This window comes from Topomyia yanbarensis, chromosome 3, assembly GCF_030247195.1.
Source record: "Topomyia yanbarensis strain Yona2022 chromosome 3, ASM3024719v1, whole genome shotgun sequence".
Classification (NCBI taxonomy): Eukaryota; Metazoa; Arthropoda; class Insecta; order Diptera; family Culicidae; genus Topomyia; species Topomyia yanbarensis.
In genome coordinates this window covers 178,515,241-178,536,798 of record NC_080672.1, presented here as the reverse complement: position 1 = coordinate 178,536,798, position 21,558 = coordinate 178,515,241, and the positions used below count along the sequence as shown (strand labels likewise).

General features: G+C 41.5%; 1 protein-coding gene across 1 annotated transcript in view; it reads right to left on the bottom strand.

The window, feature by feature from the left end:
* Positions 1–21,033, bottom strand: part of LOC131688913 (transcription-associated protein 1) — a 135,983-nt gene extending 114,950 nt beyond the window's left edge. The window contains exons 1-8 of the mRNA XM_058973536.1: positions 20,711–21,033; positions 19,976–20,646; positions 19,748–19,914; positions 19,452–19,687; positions 19,019–19,394; positions 17,820–18,963; positions 16,364–17,753; positions 16,011–16,303 (exon numbers count right to left, since the gene is read on the bottom strand). Of these exons, the coding sequence (XP_058829519.1) occupies positions 16,011–16,303; positions 16,364–17,753; positions 17,820–18,963; positions 19,019–19,394; positions 19,452–19,687; positions 19,748–19,914; positions 19,976–20,641 (4,272 nt within the window). The 5' untranslated portion in view covers positions 20,642–20,646; positions 20,711–21,033. The remainder of the gene's footprint in view (positions 1–16,010; positions 16,304–16,363; positions 17,754–17,819; positions 18,964–19,018; positions 19,395–19,451; positions 19,688–19,747; positions 19,915–19,975; positions 20,647–20,710) is intronic.
* Positions 21,034–21,558: the final 525 nt, after the last annotated feature.

Below are 21,558 nucleotides of genomic sequence, written 5' to 3'. Positions count from 1 at the left end.
CACCGATCTAATCAACTTCGTGCGGTGGCGAATTTTGTTCGACCAGAGTGTCCTCTGGAGTCCAACGTAGGCACGATTTCCCGCTAAGATCCGTCTCTGAATTTCTCTGCTGTTATCATTGTCGTCGGTTACCAGTGAGCCCAAATACATGAATTCGTCGACCATCTCGATTTCGTCACCGTCAATCCGAACTCGGGTGGGAGGTTTACATTGTCGTCTCTAGAACCTCTTTCTCTCATGTATTTTGTCTTCGAAACGTTGATTTTTCTTTAGAAAATATCCATCATCAATCTTTCATATTACCCAATTAAGCCAAATATTTTTCTGATATAGCCATGAATTTCCTTAATTTTAGTGTAGAAACAGGCTTTGAATACAATTGAATTAAAGTTGAGTTGATGTAGCAGCAGACAAAAAATAGTTTTGTTTTCTCAAACCTTCGCAATTACAATTAACAAATATTTCAGATTGGCAGAAGATCTTATCACACAACTTAGAAATGCATACAGAAATAGCTAGATAGATGCGATAGAAGAGAGACAGAGAGAGAAAGAGAGAGAGAGAGAGAGAGAGAGAGAGAGAGAGAGAGAGAGAGTGATAGAGATAGGGGGGGGGGCTGTGTGAGGAATGGCAAATGATGGTTAATGCAGTGACATTATTTTTATAGGTATATTATTATTATATATTGATTCTTACATTCTTATCATAAATAATGTAAGTAGTAATTTTTGCTCCATAACCAGTATAACCTAAATCTTGCAAAAGAGCTAAATTTTCGCTAGATTTTTGGGCTTCAAACATACAGTTGCTTTCGGTGACGCCACAAGTATAATTATATTAGAAATCTTTTATCTCACTACTAGGTGAATTACTTGTTGATCTGTGTATTGATATACCATCCAACATTTACCTCATGATTGAACACAATACCTAATCCAAGGAATAAATACTAGAACTCACTGTTTCTTTATCAACGCATTATTTTGTCTTTGAAGTGAACTTATATATTGATTTTTGAGAAATAGTTCTTTTATTATAAATGTAATTCACAAAATGTTCTCAACATCGAATTCCTTGAATCACGTAGATGTGTTTTCATACCCCGATATTCAAAATCGGTTTAGTTTTGCCCCTAAATCACCAGTAAAAAATGAATGAAGTATGAAACAATCTCATTTTTAATTAGTGGAAATTGGTAAGCGAGGACTAAAAATACAAAATGTCTAATATCTCCGCCGCTCGTGCACGGATTTAGACAATCTATAGCTTGTTAGAAAGGTATTTTTACAAGCTTTCTATTTATGTGCAGTTTGTGGGACAAAATTGTATCGCTTGAAAGTTATTTGCAAAATTTGACAATATCGCCCATATCTCAGAAAGTAAACAACATATCGAAAATCAAAAATAATAGTGTCAAATGGCAATGTTAGGCCTTTCATTTGAAACTAATTTCATTAAGATCGGCTCAGCCATTGCTGAGATAATTACATGACATTTTGTACATACATACATACACACATACACACACACACATACAGACATTGTCTCAATTTGTCGAGCTGAGTCGATTGGTATATGAGACTCGGCCCTCCGGGCCTCGGAAAAAGTTGTCAAAGTTTGAGCGAATCCTATACATTTCTTTTGTAAGAAATGTAAAACATTATGGAAATGTCTTTCATTCTTATTACACTTGGTAAGTATATAGGGTGATGAGCCTATTTTCACCCTACTAAGCAAGGTGCCTCACTAATTCGGTAATTTCTTGCCTTACAATCAATGGCAGGGCCGAAAATTCTCATACCCATACAATGAACGATGAAATTCACTGAATTCACCTTCGTCTTTTCGCTGCCTCCTTCGTTACTAAATTCACACAAAGCGAAACAATAAAGACAACGCCCCTTCTTCTTTCGATTCTATGGATGCGAGTAGCAGAAGTAGTGACTTTCGTTTTCCTATGACAATACGAAAATTCAATCTCGTTTTAATTTCAAATCAGTAATTTTGATTTTTTGTTTAATTTTCATTAAATGAAATTATAGCAATGTGCATCATAAAATGCAACTAGAACGCCGCAAACACAGGAAATACGCACACCACTGCCCCTTCAGTCGTCCAATATCATCGCTAGCTTGTTATTCTCCCAAATCGAACAACGACAAATAAATATCGTTACTAGTTTCTTTTCGTTTGGCCAGCGCTATGTGCAATATCGAAGAGACTAATGTCGTTCTCAATTTCGAAGCGAAAACGAATGTGTAGAGGAAATAATGAAATTGAATTTACCCGCATGCTTTGTCGTAGGCCGTTGTCTCATTTTCGGTTTCGTAATGTTCTAGTGGTTTAGAAAGTAGCATCGCTCGCTCGTCATTTTCGTCGGATTTTGGTAAACGAAAAAAACATTTTTCGACTCTAATCAATGGTATGCGTAAAAATTGACATCAACCGCTTTGCTTCGTTGTTAAGAACCAATATAATAACACAAATGCGTTGAAAACAGTAAAATTCTCGTGTTTGAGCACAATGAAAACTCGAATCGAGTGCCCCTATTGTTGCGCTACCATTTGACTCAATGCGTTGAACAAAGACACTGCTCTAACCAACGGTTTCAAATGGGTAGGGTGATAATAGAAACATAGTGCAAATAGGCTCATCACCCTATAAGAGCACCTTTTTGCATTCATCGCGGTATCGCTTTGAATTAGGGTTCGCAGTACCGACCCTTTTTGGCGAGAACCGGTACTACGGTAAATTCGAAAAAAAAAGTTTCAAAGTGAAATTGAATGCTCAAACTGTTTATTGTTTTTAATTGATTCGGAATGGCATGACTCATTTCAGCAGAAAATATGTTTCGAATACGGCACCTTCTTTTATTTCGAAATCTAGGCCACTTTGAAATCAATAACTGATAAGCGGTGCGACTTTTGTCGACTTCAACAGATGGTAAATGTAAGAAACACTATTAACAAATCAAATTAATTATCAAAGCGAGAATGGCAGTAAATCCGAGGAGGTTGCTCGCATTTCCTCTCTTGATTTTCTGTAAATTGGTTTCGACCTGCAAACCAAGGCTCCTTGCTTTTCTGTAAACTATGGAGTTTTGCTGAATTTTCCGATCACCAATAATTACAAATCGCCCCATTTGAAGTAGTTCACCAAGTCTAAAATTGTTAGATTCTAAATCGCTGTTCATTCTTCTATAAATAAAGGTTTAAGAGCAAACCAAAGACATGACTTAGACCATAGTCTTATTACGCGCCACCCAGTGAATAATGGAAACCAATCAGAATGTCGCTATTAAAAAAAAATCATAGCAAATGTTTACGACTCTTACGGTAGATGTGAATATTTTGAAATTTAGTACAAGATCGTTAAAATTTAATTTCGACAAAATAAAGCATGAATTTAAACATACCGTTCAGTACAACGGGAGCTAGTAATGTTTAACTTATAGAAGGTAATTAATATAATTAAAAGTCATCTTGCAGACCGATATTTCGAGACAGGTCCCCCTAGAGAGTCCACATATTTTTCATAAAAAAATTCATGGTGCCGAAAATACCGGTACTGGCTTTTGTTCAGTACCGGTATTACGGTACCAAAAATGGGTCGGTATTCCCGGGATTTTCGGTACCAGTATTACCGGTACCACAACCCTAGTTTGAATCGGAGTTTTCTATGCAATCGCACTCCACAACCCGTAACTCCGGAGCCGGAAGTCGGATGGAGATGGAATTTAATATTAGTTTCCGGGGACGCAACACCTTTCATTTGAGACTAAGTTGATCAAATCGGTCTAGCCATTTTCGAGAAACCAATATAACCGTTATTCTGAATTTGGATGCTTCCGGATCCGTCGATGGTGGCCAGTGTGGCCAAAGAGACTTTGAATGACTGTTGGTGACCTAGATCTACAAATTCAACAGTTGTGTTTACATTTTGGAAAAAATCACCTTTTTACATTCATCGCAGAATTCGTTAGAATCGGGATTTGCTGCGTGATCGTACGTATCACCCTGTAATTCAGGAACCAGAACTCGGATCCACACAAAATTCAACAGCAGCTGATGGACCTTTCATTTAAAATCAAGTTTGTCAAAATCGGTTCAGAAAATTCCGAGAAACCGATGTGGACAAATCAACAAATTTTGTTTTCTAACCATACTCTTCAACTCGTAATCCGGAACAAGATGTCGGTTGAAAATGAAATTTAATAGCAACCTATGGGAATATTATACCTTTCATTTAAATCTTAGTTTGTAAAAATCGGTTCAGCCATCTCTGAGAAACTGATGTGGACATTTTGTTAACAAATCTGCACATACACACACATGCATACATACATACATACACACATACATACACATATACATACACACATACATACACACAGATATTTTACCGCAGAAGACGTCGTCGCAGCCGTCAAGGAGCACTGCGGCGTCACAATCGAGCGGGCCTCTGTGCGTTTGAGAGACGGACCCTCTGGCACCCAAGTAGCCTACCTCAGGCTACTGAATGCGGATGCCAAAAAGGTAACCGAGAAAGGGAAGCTGAAGATCGGCTGGTCGGTATACCCTATTAGTATACCCCAGCCGCCTTCAGTGGACAGGTGCTATCGGTGCCTTGAATCCGGCCATAAAGCATACGAATGCAAAGGCATAGATAGGAGCAAGCTATGTCGTCGCTGCGGCGAGGAGGGGCATAAAGAGCGGGGGTGCACTAAGGCATATAAGTGCCTTATCTGCACCGCTAAGAAGCAAGCCCATAAACATGCTATGGGCGGACCTTCGTGTCCCTTCGGCGAGTTAAATAAGAAGAAGCCGTGAGAGTCACACAGCTAAATCTTAACCATTGTGCAGCAGCCCAACAGCTGCTGTGGCAGTCGGTCTCGGAGTCGAGGACAGATGTCGCCCTCTTATCAGACCCGTACAGCATCCCTGCCGGCAACGGCAATTGGGTGTCGGACGGGTCTGGAATGGTGGCAATCTGTACAACGGGAAGGTTCCCGGTTCAAGAGGTAATACACCCCTCCGCCGAGGGTGTGGCGAATGCCAAGATCAATGGTGTGTTCTATTGCAGCTGCTACGCCCCACCAAGGTGGCCAATAGAACAGTTCTACCAGATGATCGACAGGCTCTCGTCGGACCTCGTGGGCCGGAAACCGGTAGTAATAGCGGGAGACTTTAACGCTTGGGCAGTGGAGTGGGGCAGCCGCTGTACAAATAGCAGGGGTCAAGCGCTAATGGAAGCGCTTGCGAAACTCGATACTGTGCTAGCTAATGATGGCTCCGCTAGTACATTCCGTAGAAACGGAGTGGAGGCGTGGATTGATTTGACCTTTGCCAGCCCGAGTCTGGCTCCAGGCATGGAATGGAGGGTAGACGAAGGCTACACTCATAGCGATCATTTAGCAATCCGCTTTAAGATCAACTATGGTGTGCAGCATCCTAGGGCGGGAGATCCCTGTCAGGTACGCGGGTGGAAGTCCAATCACTTCGACAGCGAAGCTTTCACCGCGGCCCTGGGACTGGAGGCCAATACCGACAGTCTAAGCGGGGATGCGCTGGTAGCTGTTCTACCACGCGCGTGCGACGCCACTATGCCGAGAAAAACACTGCCAAGAAACGGTAGATGCCCGGTATACTGGTGGAGTGCCGAGATTGCAGCTCTACGGTCAGCCTGTCTCAGAGCTAGACGTAGGATGCAAAGAGCTCGCACCGAGGATGCAAGAGAGAACCGCCGTGAAGTGTTTCGAGCTGCGAAATTAGCCCTTAACAAGGCTATCAAAAGCAGCAAGAGAGCGTGTTTCGACAACCTGTGTGAGAGTGCCAACGCGAATCCGTGGGGTGACGCCTACCGGATTGTGATGGCCAAGACCAAAGGGGGCTCCTCACCCCCAGAACGGTCTCCGGACCGGTTGGCAACGATTATCGAAGTACTCTTCCCGTCTCGAGCCACAAGCCCCTGGCCACCTGCACTACGAGACAGTGCGGGCACGGTCGAAATGGTGGCTCCAGTGACGAACGAAGAACTACTCGCAGTGGCTAAATCCCTAGCAATGAACAAAGCTCCAGGGCCGGATGGAGTTCCAAACAACGCTCTCAAGGCAGCGATCATAGCGAACCCGAACATGTTCAGGCTAGCTATGCAGAGATGCCTTGACGAGTGCCGTTTCCCCGATAGATGGAAAAGGCAGAAACTGGTGCTGTTGCCGAAGCCCGGGAAGCCGCCAGGCGACCCATCGGCGTACAGACCAATCTGTCTGATAGACACGACTGGCAAACTGCTTGAGAGGATCATCCTCAACAGGCTCACCCCGTACGCGGAAGGTACGGACGGTCTATCAAGCAACCAGTTTGGCTTTCGGAAGGGTAAGTCCACAGTGGACGCTCTCAACTCAGTGATAAATACTGCCGAGATAGCGATCCAACGAAAAAGGCGAGGTATTCGATACTGTGCGTTAGTGACACTTGACGTGAAGAACGCATTCAACAGCGCAAGCTGGGATGCCATCGCGCTCTCGTTACACCGGCTTAGCCTACCGGTGGGTCTGTACCGGATCCTGGAAAGTTACTTCCAAAACCGCGTACTGCTATACGAGACCGATGCCGGTCAGAAAAGGGTTCCGATTACCGCCGGAGTCCCGCAGGGCTCGATCCTAGGCCCGGTGCTATGGAACCTCATGTATGACGGGGTTCTGAGACTGAAGTTCCCTCCTGGGGTCAAGATCGTCGGCTTTGCCGACGACGTAACCTTGGAGGTCTACGGGGAGTCAATTCCTGAGGTAGAACTAACCGCAGAACACGCGATTACCACGGTGGAGGAATGGATGAGCGCGAGAGGCCTGGAGCTCGCTCATCATAAGACGGAGGTAGTTATCGTCAACAACCGCAAGTCGGCACAACATGCAGTTATCCATGTGGGAGAAGTCGCGATTACTTCACAGCGAAGTCTGAAGTCTCTCGGAGTCATTATAGACGACAAGCTGACCTTCGGCAGCCATGTCGACTATACGTGCAAGAGAGCGTCGACTGCTGTTGCGGCACTATCGAGAATGATGTCCAACAGCTCAAAGGTGTGCGCCAGTAGACGTAGGTTACTGGCAGGCGTTGCCGTATCTATCCTCAGGTACGGCGGCCCGTCATGGTCAAGAGCACTGAGGGTAACCAGTTACCTACGGAAACTGGAGAGCACCTACCGCGTGATGTGCCTCAGAGTGATATCTGCCTACCGCACGGTATCACACGATGCATCCTGCGTGATAGCGAGCATGATGCCAGTCGGGCTGGTCATTCGGGAAGATGAGGAGTGCTTTGAGCTACGTGGAAATAGGGGAGCCCGCGAGCGCACCAGGGTGACCTCGGTCGCCAGATGGCAGCGTGAGTGGGACAACTCCTCGAAAGGTAGGTGGACTCACCGGCTGATACCTAGCATATCGAGCTGGGTGGGAAGACCCCATGGGGAAGTTCACTTCCACCTGACACAATTCCTGTCAGGCCATGGCTGTTTCCGTCAGTACCTCCACAGGTTCGGGCACGCGGAGGTCCCAGTCTGCCCGGACTGCCCAGGTGTAGATGAAACTGCCGAACACATACTGTTCGTATGTCATCGGTTCGACGTCGAAAGAAGAGCAATGCTTGACGTCTGTGGCTGGGACACAACCCCGGATACCCTTATTCAGCGGATGTGTCAAACGGTGGAGAAGTGGAACGCAGTCTCGGCTGCTACCATCCAGATTGCCAGTAGGCTACAGGTAATCTGGCGAACCGAGCAATAGACGGCGGGCACGGCTAACTAGTGATTGGTTAGCTGGAGCGAAAAAGGCCAAGCGCAAAATAAGAGAGTGAATGGTCTGTTCATGCCGAGGTAGGTTGGCGCAGCGAATGGCAACCGCGTAAGGGGTAAACCCAGCCACCCCGAAGCAAGACAGAAGAGTGAGTGTATAGGCGTATAAGTGGACTGCCTCATGCCAAGACGGGAGGGTCGTAGCGTAGTATGTTGGAACTAAGCTATCGATGCCTCATGGCGTGGCAGAGGAGTGAAAGGGTGAGCATCCAAGTCAGTCTCACATTGCATGTTAAGGGTGAGCATAAAAGTCAGCCTCACAGGTTGGTAGAGGCTAGCACAAAAGTCAGCCTAGCAAGGAATGAAAAAGGTGAGCACAAAAGTCAGCCTCGTATGGTATGTCAGAAGTGGGGCCTAAGAAAAATGTCCCACATGGGATGCCAGAGGGAGTGACAAAGGTACAATAGAGTGGCACGATTGAGAGTGAATCAGGTGATAGGGTGAGCATCCAAGTCAGCCTCACATGGTATGGGTAGGGCGAGCACAAAAGTAAGCCTAGCAAGGAATGAGTAAGGTGAGCACACAAGTCAGCCTCGCATGGAACGTAAAAGGTGAGCACAAAAGTCAGCCTCATGTGGGAGTGTTTGAGAGTGAATCAAAGTGCGATTGAGAGAGCACCCAAGTAAGCCTCATACAGGATGTATGAACGCGTGAGTGAGAGTGAATGAGTACATTTAGTACAGCCATCCCCCCAGAAGTAATACCGAGAGGTAGTTCCTGGGAGGAATGATGGCGGAGCCCAATGGAGTTTAGTCGGTATTAATGGCTGGTCACCATTCGAGTCCGACACGCCCCCAGTGCACCCAGTGTGGTAGATTGGACCCTACCGTTAGCACGTGTACTGGGCTAGGACATAAAGGTCTTCTCCATAGTAAAAAAAAAACACACAGATATTTTGCGATCTCGGCGAACTGAGTCGAATGTTATATGAGACTCGGCCCTCCGGGCCTCGGTTAGCAAGTCGGTTTTTGGAGCAATTGCATAACCTTTCTATATGAGAAAGGCAAAAGAATAATATTTAATTAGCTTAATCAGTATGAGTTCAATGTTTATCTTCATGTGATTATATTTTGAAATGTTGGTGGAATGGGTTTGAAAGTGGAGGGAATGGGGGGTTAGTATAGTGGGAGTGGAGGATGCGTCAGAAATCCTTCATCTTATTGCGGTATACGGGGTGGATGAAGGAAATGCGGGCGTGAGGGTGGTCCAAGGGGAGGGGAGTGATGAAGGAGGGAGGTGTAAGGGCAAGGCACGGGGGGGGGGAGGGGCGGCGACGCAATACTCAACTGCATATGTTGCCTTCCATTTGAGACTTGGTTTGAGAAAATCGGAACCGATGTGACTTTAATTGTGGAATATGCCCGGAATTCCGGACTTCCGGAATCGTCGATAGTGGACAATATATTCAAAGAATGTTTGATTGGCGATCAGTGATCTAGATCTGCGATTAGAAGTAATTTGGTGACCATTTCAATAGTTTTTAGAATCTGAGGTATTACGATTGTACCGATTTATATGGGAAATTCCAGTGTATACTTACTAACGCCCCTGTAACTCCGGAATCAAGAGTCGAATGAAATTCAGCAGCAGTCAATGGTATTACTATATCTTTCATTTGAAATCAAGTTTGTAAAAATCGGTAGAGAATTCGTTGGGGAATGGGTGTGATATTAGCTTAGGAACTTGGCGGGTTCCCCGGGGGCGTCATGAACCGTCATAGGTGGCCAATGTGGTCAAAGCTGTTTTAATTTATCATTAGTGATCCAGACCCGCAAACTAGAGTTATGTTACATCAATTTTAATATGTTTTACATCATTTTAACATCATGGTGGTACCAGTTTATATGGGAATTTGCTGTGTGACCGCACTCTTCAACCCGTAACTCCGGAACCGGAAGTCGTATCAACTAAAAATTCAATAGCAGCTTATGGGAGCGTTATACCTTTCAGATGAAACTAAGTTTGCGAAAATCGGTTCAGCCATCTCTGAGAAAATTGTGTGAGTTTAAATGACACACACATACATACACACACAGACATTTGCCGATCTCGACGAACTGAATCGAATGGTGTATAACACCCTCCGGGCCTCGGTTAAAAAGTCGATTTTTACAGTGATTGCATAGCCTTTCTTTATATGAGAAAGGCAAAAACTGGTACCACTTATCACCACCAACGCTATAAACGGAAAACCCCTAGCAAGCATAAGTTCAGTCTGATTTCCACCTCTAACCTGTAAGCAGCCTTAGAAAATAAACCGTTAGCAGTATAAGCGTTCTAGTCTTCATTACACCGCCACCAGCCAGGTGTAAGCATCGCCAAAAGGGTCATTGATCATTATATAAACAGCTTACGAACGACTTTTGATTTTGAACCAAAAAGAAACTTGGGGGGGATTTAAAAAAAAAAACGAATGGGAAATAAAAAGCACCCCAATAGGTGGGGTATCAATAAACTAAATGGGTACCAAAATAGTAACAAATACTTTCCAATTTTACCACTGCAGGAAGTAAAGGGGTAAATAAATTCATGACCGTCTAATTCCTGACCAACAGGCTCAAAAGGCTGCCTGATATTTATTCCAAATTTTGAGGACTCAGTTAAAAAGGTATATTTTCAATTTTTTTACTGTTTTGAATCGATTCCGTCGCGTGATAATCTTTGGTGAAAAGCATAATACAGCATGCAGATGCACAGCATATTCAAAATTATTTTCTCCAGCAACGTACGAAGAATTTTAGTTCTTTTTACATAAATGATGTCTGTATCGATTTTGTTGGCTATTTTCGCCAAATTTAAGACTAAGAGAAGCTAAAGCAATGAAATTAAAAGACGGATAGATATTCTATAAATGATGGGGTGTTGATTTTAATATTTTCAATGTTTCGCGTAAAATTAAAGTAGCAAAAAAAAACGTAAGCCGCTTGCTATCGTTCTATGGAATGGTATAAAAACTTTAGTTTTTAGTAGTAGATCAAACATTACAGGAGATAGATTTCGAGCCCGAATTAAAAAAAAAACGAGCTGGCGGGAAAATGCTGAACAAATTATTTGAAACTCGTATTATGAATCCCATTTTTGGGATCTTGATTCATATCCTTGTTACGTATAGAAAAATATCTGAAATATGCTTATGCCGTGCTCTAGAATGGTGTAAATCCTTAACGATCAGTTTAGAACGCCTCGAAATGCGCCCATCTTTGAAATTTAAAAGGCTGTTTTCATGCCGTTGGCAACATTTTTATGATAACCAATTACTAGTACTCTAAAACTGCCCTGAATACATTAATTGATTCGGTACGGAATAGACAAAGTTTGGCTGCCCAAAAGTGCCCAAAAAAACAGAAATCTTTGATGAAAATAGAGCAAATTTATATGAAAAATTGTTTTAGAAGCCAAAAAATTTATTTTACGTTACTAGTTCCTTCAACAAAAAGTTTGTTTGTTTGTTTATTTATTAAGGCTTTAACCTCGAGGGTCATTCGCCTTTTTGAAAATAATGTACATTTCAAAAATTACAAATTCAAAATTTCATTCAAAATAGATATCAAAATATATATAAACCATCGAACATTATTTTTGTCGACTATCCTGGGTGCACTGCTTTCCGTTTCTTGTGTTGACTTTCTTTCTCGGTGGTGAGCGATGGTCGGGTGTACCTTCTGCTGCTTGCTGATCAATCTGTCTGCCTTCCCCCTCGCTTGTGTTTGTGTCCATATCGTCATCACTAGAATGGTTGTCGCTGTTAGATTTTTGGTGCTTTTTGTGTTTTCGAGTGACTTTGATATAGCCGTCTTCTTTCTTGTTTATTTCATCCCTGCGTACGGTGAGTATTGGCTTTGGGATGCCGTGGAATATTGTTTGTCCGGCATTCATTTGTTGGCCGGCTGTTTGTTGTGTATCAGCAAATGTTGAAGGCTGTTTGGTAGTGGTGGTTGAAGATGAGTTTTCTTTAGTTGTTTTGGCGCATGGCTTACCGTAGTGTGCAGTCTGATTACAGAACTGACACGTGGGCGCCTGCCCAGGGTATGTGCATAGGGTTCTTTGTATGTAGTTAACACCTTGAGATGATCTGCCCTCGAAAGTCAAGTAAGATGGTATAGGTTGGTACAGCCGCATTCGCACAACCCGAACACCGTTGAGAATGCCAGGGAAAAAGTTTCTCCAAGTGTCGTTAGAGACGGATTCCACTTCTCCATACTTCGACATGAATCTTTTAATATAATCCGTGCTAGTACGAGGTGCCAGATCATGGAGGCGAATTTCCGTTAGATCAAGGTCCATATACACGGGGATCTTGGTTTTGACGTTTTCATATTCGACGTCATGTTGCATGTTGTTCTTTGCTACGAAGCTTTCTGCCTCGGCTAAGGAGTTGAACGTTATTAGTACTACATTCCTGGTGTGGTGAAGCTGGACGTGTGATATCTCTGTAAAATCAAGTTCCATTTTCACCTTGACCAATTGTTCCACCTCGCGCACTGAAGGTCTAAGACGGGTTTGCGAAAAATCAATCGCGATTGTGTTCTCCCGTAATGGGCGAAATTTATTTTGTTGTTCACTCATTTCACTCGCAGTTAGCTGCAACGGAACTTTCCTGTGTCTATATAACCAATTACTAGTACTCTAAAACTGCCCTGAATACATTAATTAATTCGGTACGGAATAGACAAAGTTTGGCTGCCCAAAAGTGCCCAAAAAAACAGAAATCTTTGATGAAAATAGAGCAAATTTATATGAAAAATTGTTTTAGAAGCCAAAAAATTTATTTTACGTTACTAGTTCCTTCAACAAAAAGTTGTATTTTGGTGATACCTGCAAGTTTGTAGAACATATTGAATTAATCAATTGAGGTTTTAGCAAAAAAAAACTGATTTTTTAGTCATATTTACAAAAAACAACATTTTTGCCTAAAATGAGGTCTGATATCTGTGGTATCTTAGAAGAAGTTATTCAAAACATTGTGATCTACAACTTTGTCGAAGACGTCGACCCTCTAAAAAAATTTTTTGAAAAAATTTTTTTGCTCGGGTGCTCTACTTTAGCCCAAACAAAAAAATTTCTATTTAAAAAGTTGCAGAATAATATTTTGAACATATCCTAAGAAGAAATGTTGGCTCTAAAATGACATCTAAGGCCTCAAATAGGTTTTGTCCCACCTTTTTTGGATTGGTCCCACTGTGCACCGTATGCTCTAGAGGGAGCAGCTGCATGAGCGACGGCTGGAATAGCAGCGTGAGTGTCATGGGCGAGGCTCTTTCTATTCTCTTTTGCGCCAAAATTTTCAAATCAAATATTGAACCAGCGTGCATTGCTGCGATGTACATATGAGCGTTGGAGCTGTGTGCAAAACGCTTTATAATTTTCAAAAACCTTGCGCCGTACGTTCATAGCTATTGGTCGAATGCTTTGTTTTCTTGGGTAGCCTAACAGGATGTTTCTGCCCCTGGGACATACTAGTTACAAGCGCGTATGTATTTGGTTGGTTCAACTATAATAATGAACCATCTACTTTTGCATCAAAGAAATCGGTTGATGTTTGCATTTACATGCTAAAAATATATCTACTGAATGTGTAAAACAGACAAACTCAAATCAGGGGTTGTTCTAATCATGAACGCGTGGTTGTTAAATGCCTGTTTGCTATGATAATTTGCGAGGAAAATACAACATTCAAATTTCTATCAAAATTGAAAAAATTAAGGTATTTTCTTAAACCGGTTGACAAATGTTTCAATCTATCCTAAACAGAAGGACGAATAATTCTCGGTGTATAGAAATTAAGATTCTACAATGCAAGTTAATTCAAATCATACAACGATATATAAGTTTTAATCTCTTTATACGAAATCTTTTTCAATTCTAATTAGGTGGCAACCTTCTCGGATATGTTATATATTTTTTGTTCTTTTTCTAAGGTAAATTAAGCATTCTACAATTCAGTTTGTTGGACAATTCACTGGTGGGATTTGACAACAAATTTGTTTTGGTCAGCTCCAGCGAAATTTTCTGTCGACGAACATTTTTCATTGGTCCTATTCGTTAGATGTTGGATGAAATCGACGACGAAAGAATCAGCTGAACAGAAACGTCTCATAGAGACGATTGTGACGTTTCAAGGGTTTTGGGGGAATATTGAACAGGTTGACGGCGGAACCACGCGTCGCCTCTGGTAAAAGGGAACGAAAAAATATAAACATTTTCTAAAATTTAGGTATAAATATTTCTAGAACCTTTGAAATTTTACAGGTTGTAAATGTATCTGTCTGAGATGCTGCCTTCTTATAAATAGGCATTCTTCTTTGGAATTATTTATAGAATGTTATTCTAATCTAAATAAAGCTAACAGTTACAGTTTTTTTTTGCAGTACCAGTGCATTGAAAACGCCTTATTTTAAATTTCACTTCATGTTAAAAATTTCTATGTGATTTAGCCTTCTTTGCAATAAGACCAAATCAATGGAAATAATTTTAGAATTTCATTGATTCAAATACAATAAATACAATGAAATTGATTTGCCTTCTTTAAAATTTTCGAAGTATATTTTTGGAATGTTATTATTTTAAATGAAATTACGACCTTCTTTGATTTCGCCTTTTTTAGCATAAGCTGTTTGTAAAACAAAAATTGGCTATACCCAAATCTGTCATCTAATAGCCCCAAAAATGGATGGTTTCTTAAAAGGAAATATGAATGGGTGCACTCACCTTTGAGCCATCGCAGTCTTCTTTGTCGTCGTTTGACCACGAGGATGTGTCGCACTCCGCTTCCGTTGAGTTGGAGTGCCGTCCTTACCGCGCCGCCTAATCTTCACTTTGCCCGCGCAACGAACAAAGCACGAGGACTCAAACCGTCACGGTCCCCCGGCGGATGGGTGAAGAGAAAGATTGCGATTGCACTCTGTTCCGGAGTGGCGGGGCGAAAAGAATCAGCAGGCGTACACTGAGACTTCTTCTCGGAACCACAGGAATACCGTTGCTGTCCCTTTGTCCTGTTCCGGGGCACTTCGCCTGCTCCGTTGATGACCGCCTTTCACGAAGCTGGCTCCTTTTTTCGCAGCGGCTGCAAAAATTTTGTCACGCGGTGATCAATCTTCTCCGGAATGGCGGGGTGGAAAATATGAACAATCGTACATGGGGGCTTCTGCCGGGCGCAACCACCGGAATGTCGTTACTAGTCTTTTGTCCGGTTTCGAACACTTCGCCTGCTCGATCAATACCCGCCTGACACTGTCCTAGCTCTCTTTTCCGCAGTGACTCACCAAGTTTTTCTCACACAACGAGCACCTTTTTCCACCACCTTTTTGTACCGCCGGCTTCTTTTCTCAAATTAACCACAAGAGACGCTCTCCTTTTTTTCTTTGACGTTCGGCCTTTTTCTCCATTATATTTATCGGTTTTCAAGCGAGCATGTTGAGGCACCTTCTTGTGTAGGGTGTGCCGTGCACGTTCAAATCATTTACCCCAAGAACCATCATTTATAATTTTTTTATGCTGCAACTCATTGCGCATAACGATTTTAATCTCAACAATAACTTAAACGTAACATGTTTCTGAACCTTCGATTGATTGATAATGATTTCAAATAAAATTATATATGCATGAGAATTAGTTTTTTTATTATCATTAACATGATCATCGAGCAAAGACAAGCTATGAAAAGAACCAAACACATATTTGGAAAGCAACATAGTTCTAAATGCAAATGTTCTCAAAGAATTTCAGATTTCAATAGTATAACAAACTACCGAGAAAAAGTACGTTCCGGGAAATGGTACATTTCGAGAAGTGGTATTCCGGGAAATGGTACATTCCGGGAAACGATATTCCTGGAAATGGCATTCCTGGAAATGGTTTTCCGAAAAATGGCATTCCGGAAAACGACATACAATCCGATTACTCATTACCATCCAGGATGAAGCATCCACTGGACAATTGGAGATCCAGGTAATTTTCAAGCGATTGAACATTATACCAACCGGAACGTTCCCCTAGATAGAACACCCACCAATCTAGGGGAGGGAATTTCAACAGCATACCTATTGGCTTTTCAAAAACTAAACGAGACTTCTTGTATGTTACAGCATGCGGAATGACCCATATACAGTTTGTCGAAAGTCGCAGGAAACAAACATTTATAATTAAATTTATATTAGACTTACCGCTTCCTTGTCTACAGTACATCCCTGCAAGAAATTTTGCATGCACTCGAAGGCAGCTTCCTGTAATTCTACGTTGTTTTTCTCTAACGCTTTAAAGAGAATAGAAAAAATCTTTTCTCTGCAACCGTTAGGAATATAGTGACAAGCCGCTAGAGCTCGCAAGGCGCTTTTGCGAAGAGGAATCAAATTAGTGACAGTTTTGTAACAATCTAACTTGTTTAACGTGGTGTCCTCAGCGTCTGACAGCGTTAGAACTTCGTGATAAAAAACCTTGTGTGTCAGAATGTTGAGATCTGAACATATAATTAAAATTAACAAAAGAAACTATTAGAATCCAATACACTATTACTAACCAATCGTGAATAATCGTGGCTCTAAAGTTGTGCAGAATGTGTTTCCATCCATTAGCCCAATTTGAGCACTAGCAGGCTGATGACGTAGCAAATGTTTCTTCGGCGGAATCATATCGACCAGTACTTCGCGATGTGGGTTCATCACCTCGGTTACAGTTTTACTCTGTAGTTCGGCTATCAAACGTAACGATGACATTGCCGTTTCTCGGACAAGTGTATGAGGACTTGTAACCTGCCTTACCAATTCGTGGTTTACATCGTACATAGCTTTTTTCTGAGTAGAGATCAATTCTTCATTTTTGCAGTCCCGATCCAATGGTGTCATGCATATTTTCAACATTTTTTCCAAATAATTCTTCGCCATATCGATAGCTCCACTTGACACTTCTCCAGTTAGATCCATTATTATAAACATAAATGCTTTGAGGAATATAAATAAATGCTGATAAAGCCATCGCATAGCCATGTTTTGATAAAGAAATTTCAGCGCAATACATCCACCCATTTTGGAATACCATGGGCGTTCGTAGCATAAGGCAGCCATTTTTTCAGCGAGATATTGCATCATGGGGAGACGACATGCACGTTCTTTTGAGCCCATAATATTGGTGGCAGTTTCCAAGATTAAAACCATTGCTAGATTTCCTGGTTTACACAGTTCTTTTTCTTCGTGTCCCATAATAGCAGCTAGTGCATCTATCAACACTAATGGATCTAATCCAGTGTTCAGCTGATAATGTTTATGTGGGAATGGTCCCGCTTGTTGTGCAATAGCGACCATAGTGTAATGTCTTACAACAGCCACCATTGTGGGCAGAACAGATCCTCTAAGTTCTTTAGTAGCTGCCGCTACAAACATTCCCGTTAAAGCAGTTTGATGTGTCTGTCTAGCTTGTTTGTCCTGCAAGGTGTAATGAGGGCCGTTAGTGATAACGTTGTTTTCCGTAAAACTAGGATGCATGAAAAGTTTCTGCAGCGTGTGTTTATCGTCGTCCAAACAAATGGAACCAGCAAGATAGCATCGAATCACTTCCCAACTTTGCCTCCAATAAAACGGATCCGTTGTGCTAGTCTTCAAAGCATTGAATGCTGTTTCTATAACCTTGTCGACTGGAAAGTCTACTGATTTTCGATGCTCTTGAAAATAGGCAATGACTGCCGGTTGTGCCGTATCATTCTCATGATACAGCAGTTGTTGAGGTTCAATCATCATTTTACGATTACCACCACCAAATTTACCAAGCACACGAAAAGCAACAACAGCTGCGCTATCTTGATTGCGAAGAGTTCTCCAGAGAGCCTGCATCAAATCAGCACGCACTGGTTGAATATGATCATAGAGGAAATCGGGTTGTAAGTTATCTACGCATAATTCCAGCGTACGGAGCCCCTAAAACAGTAGTATTGAAAATAAAATTAGTTTGCTAACTCCTTAGATCTACAAAAAATTACAAACCTGACTAACTAACGTATGTGAACCGTTTAACGCAGACACTAACGGATCCATCAGCATTGGTAAGTATGGCAAGAGCGATGATAGGCGTACCGGCACAGTAAGACAAAGTTCCACAAACAGATCTTTCATGTGTTGCTTGTGGAACCCGCTCTGCAATCTGTTAAGACCTTCTAGTAAATTCGGCAGCAAAGGTAAGAACTCTTGATACAGCAAATCATGCGAACCTCCGCCAATGGATCGAAATAGTGCTCTCAAAAGCAGAAAGTAGTTGTAGGGTTCCTTGGCAGTCATTGCCAGCTCCATGGATCTGTTGACGATATTGTGCAAGTGCGGTCTTAACATATGTTCGTTTTCAGCAGCAAACAAACTAACGCTACCGAACACGAGCTTGAAAAGGCGCAAATATAGATTAGAGCGTTCAATATTTGAACCCATCTCTTCCATTCTTTCTAGTAGATATTCCACAAGTACAGTGGCGAATAATGGTGACGTTTTCGGGTTAGCCAAAAACGAGTTGGCAATGACCTGAAGAGCGGAATTCTTGTATAGTCGATCTACCATAAAATCAATCGTGGAAGCAAATATTTCTTGGAAATTTTGTGAGTCCATTGTTAAAAATACGCCACTGAAATGTTCAAGCACCTCCTTTTCCTCCTTTGATCGCGGTATTTGTAGAGCTTGCTTCTGCTGCGGTAGCGACGGTGGCATTCCCATTGTAGGAAGATTAATGGTGTAGATATCCAAGGCTTCCAACGCCCAGTGGAATAAATCAATGAAAATGAGTATTTCGTTTGGATTAAAAAGTTTCGACGCTGGCATACTGTGCTCTGTCGGATTGAGTTTGGCGGCTGGGCAACCCCAGGTAATTGTTTTGACGCCACATACAAGTGTTTTTACCAAACTACGATATTCGGTAACGTTAAGATTGTTGGGTTGTGGAAAACCAATGCTGGTTAATTTGAAAGAATTATCTGACAGATCCATGCCAAGAAAATCTTTCTGTATCATAGTAGTGCTACTATCAGAGGAAGCGGGTGTTTGTGAATTATGCTGAGGTGTAGCACCAGACGCCGAATTGTTTTGAGACGTAGTCGGCGTGCCAGGAGTAGTAGCAGTAGTAGCTCCATCTGGTTTGAAATTTTTCCTAAAACAAAAATCGTTATACAAGACCTTTGCGATTTTATGATCATTAATATTACCACTTTTGCATTATCTGCGGAAGTTGTAGCTTTGAGATGGTGTGGAATTTCTGTGTGAATACCTTCAACATTGTTATCAAGAGTTCCCGACTGGCCACAGGCTCAATATCACTTTTTATTCGAATGCATTCCACTAGATTTAGCAACAACTTACATGACATTGTTTGAATGCTTGTTGGTAAAGATTCGTCATGAACGTTTTTTGCAAACAAATACACAGCCTTCGATAAAGCAGGAAGTGTCAAATGTTGCCTAACATGATGCACCAGATCAGCTAAAGTTGAATATGCAAGAGGACGAAGCGACTCGTGTGTAGTCCAACCTTTCCCAAGTAAAATATCCTCGTCGAATAGCTTGTCGATCGAAGATACAAAGTCTGAAAATAAAAACACATTATTTGCCTACTCGATTTGTATTATAAGCAATAACTTACGATTTCTCAGTTCAGTAGCAAGAATGTGCCTTGTTGCCACCAATAACTCTTTTCTAAGATGGGCTACCTCCTTTGGACAGCTTTCCAGTAAGTTGAGCATTCCTTTCACCATTGTTGGGGCGTGGGTCAATATAACATCTTGGAATAGTCTGATGATGTAAGCAGAAAATGCTAACGTCTTTATCTGGGCCCCCATGAAATCGACGTAAATTTCTTTGTTGAAAGCTGGAGAACTCCTGTTAAAAATATATTATTATGGCATCAAACACAATTTATGAACAAATGCCAAATTTTACTTGTGTATTGGTGATGGTTGGAGGGTTATTGTAGTAATAATTAAGGGGACGAAATCGACAACTTCCTGATGTACATTCGTTTTGTAGATTTGGTACATTAGTACTACAATGATGGGTAGTTCTTGTAAAACTTTCAAGGAATTTATGCCTTTGGGAATCAAATTGTACTGAAATAGAAAATTTGATTAATGAGCATGTTCATGTTTTAGAGTAATATAAGCATTTTACAGTGACAGTAGTGAGCTTTCCATCTGTCGTCTTCTTTTCCACCTGAATCGGCGTTATCGCAAATGTTTCCGGCAATAGAACCTCAAAGTTGATCTCCTTCAAATCCTTCACCCTTATTGATTGTTTCGGCTCGAACATTGTTGTTAGATGTTTTGGCAAGTCGGAATAAATTGTCTTTACATAAGATAAGAAATCTTGAATCTCCGGATGGAATGACGGCCTGTATTGTTTGTGCATATCAATAATGATTCTCAAACAGACCAGAACATTCTCTTCATTATCGTTCTGAAGCAATTTTATTGTAAGCACGATAATTGGTTTCACATATGGTCTGATCAATTCGGATGTGGGTAGTCGGTGGACCATTTCCAATATCAATTTACGTACTTGCTGCAGATTGAGTTCAGAAATGAAATGTGGCTCGCCATCCTGCAATATTTTCAGAAATATTCGCATCGAGTGTTCTAAAAAGCTCGGGTATGCACTACATTGTGTTATTAGTTCGAAATGTTCACTCAACTCTTGAGCCGCCTTGAGCTTTATTTCATCTTTGGCCGATGGATCCCCAAGCATATTTACAAAACTCCGAAAATGATTCATTTGCACCGAATCAATCACCTGCTGCGATTGCGGCGTTGTGATAGGCTGAGCATACATTGATGTCATGGCACCTGTAGAATACAAAACATAAACAAATCACTCAAACAATTGCATTTCTAACATGCCAAAAATCACCTGTTGTTTGTAATCAAAACTTGCCGACTGAGAACGCTAAAGACGTGTGTGTGCGCGAATGGAGAAACGAGAAAACCAGGTTTTAATTTTCAAACCCAAACGCCGCGTGCGTCACCATTTGCAATTTCTAAAAGCCAATTTTTCTTAGCCAAATTTATTTGTTCACGCACGATAAGTATTGAAAATGTCGTATAGGTATTCAAGGAAATTAACAAAACTACTTTGAAGTCTTAATGAGCACTATTTTTTTGGATATTTTCAATTTCCTCACAGCTTCGCCTCGTAGTACAACCAAGCTTGTGAATGAAAATTTTTGACAACCATCTAACCCGATGGAAAATATATGATTAAGCAAAAAGCGTTGCCAAATGTGATTAGCGATGTGCGCCAAACCAAAATCAAAGAGAATAGTGAAAGAGACGCAGAGTGAAAATCAGTCAAAACGGCAACACTCCCTTTACGATGATTTCAACACTAGAATTTGGCAACCGTTTCCAAAGGCAGCACTTTAAATGACTCCTATTATATTTTGAAAACAAACCTTTTGTCGATCATTGAATTTGTATATCAAACGATGTGCATTTCGAAACAAAGAGATGAAATAATTCTAAAACTTGTTTTTACTCATACATAGACTCTAGAATGCACCTTACAATCACGATTGCACTAAATTCTGACGAAAATTCAAATTTTTTTTTTGATAGATTTACAATACTTATCTCCTCCAACTCAGGCATGAGTAATGTTTATTTACATTGCACGATTGGTCTGCTCAATAAGGTATTTTTGGCTTCCCACTATTCGTCTCTTTTCCTATTCTCTTTGACCAAAATTAGTCATGCGACACC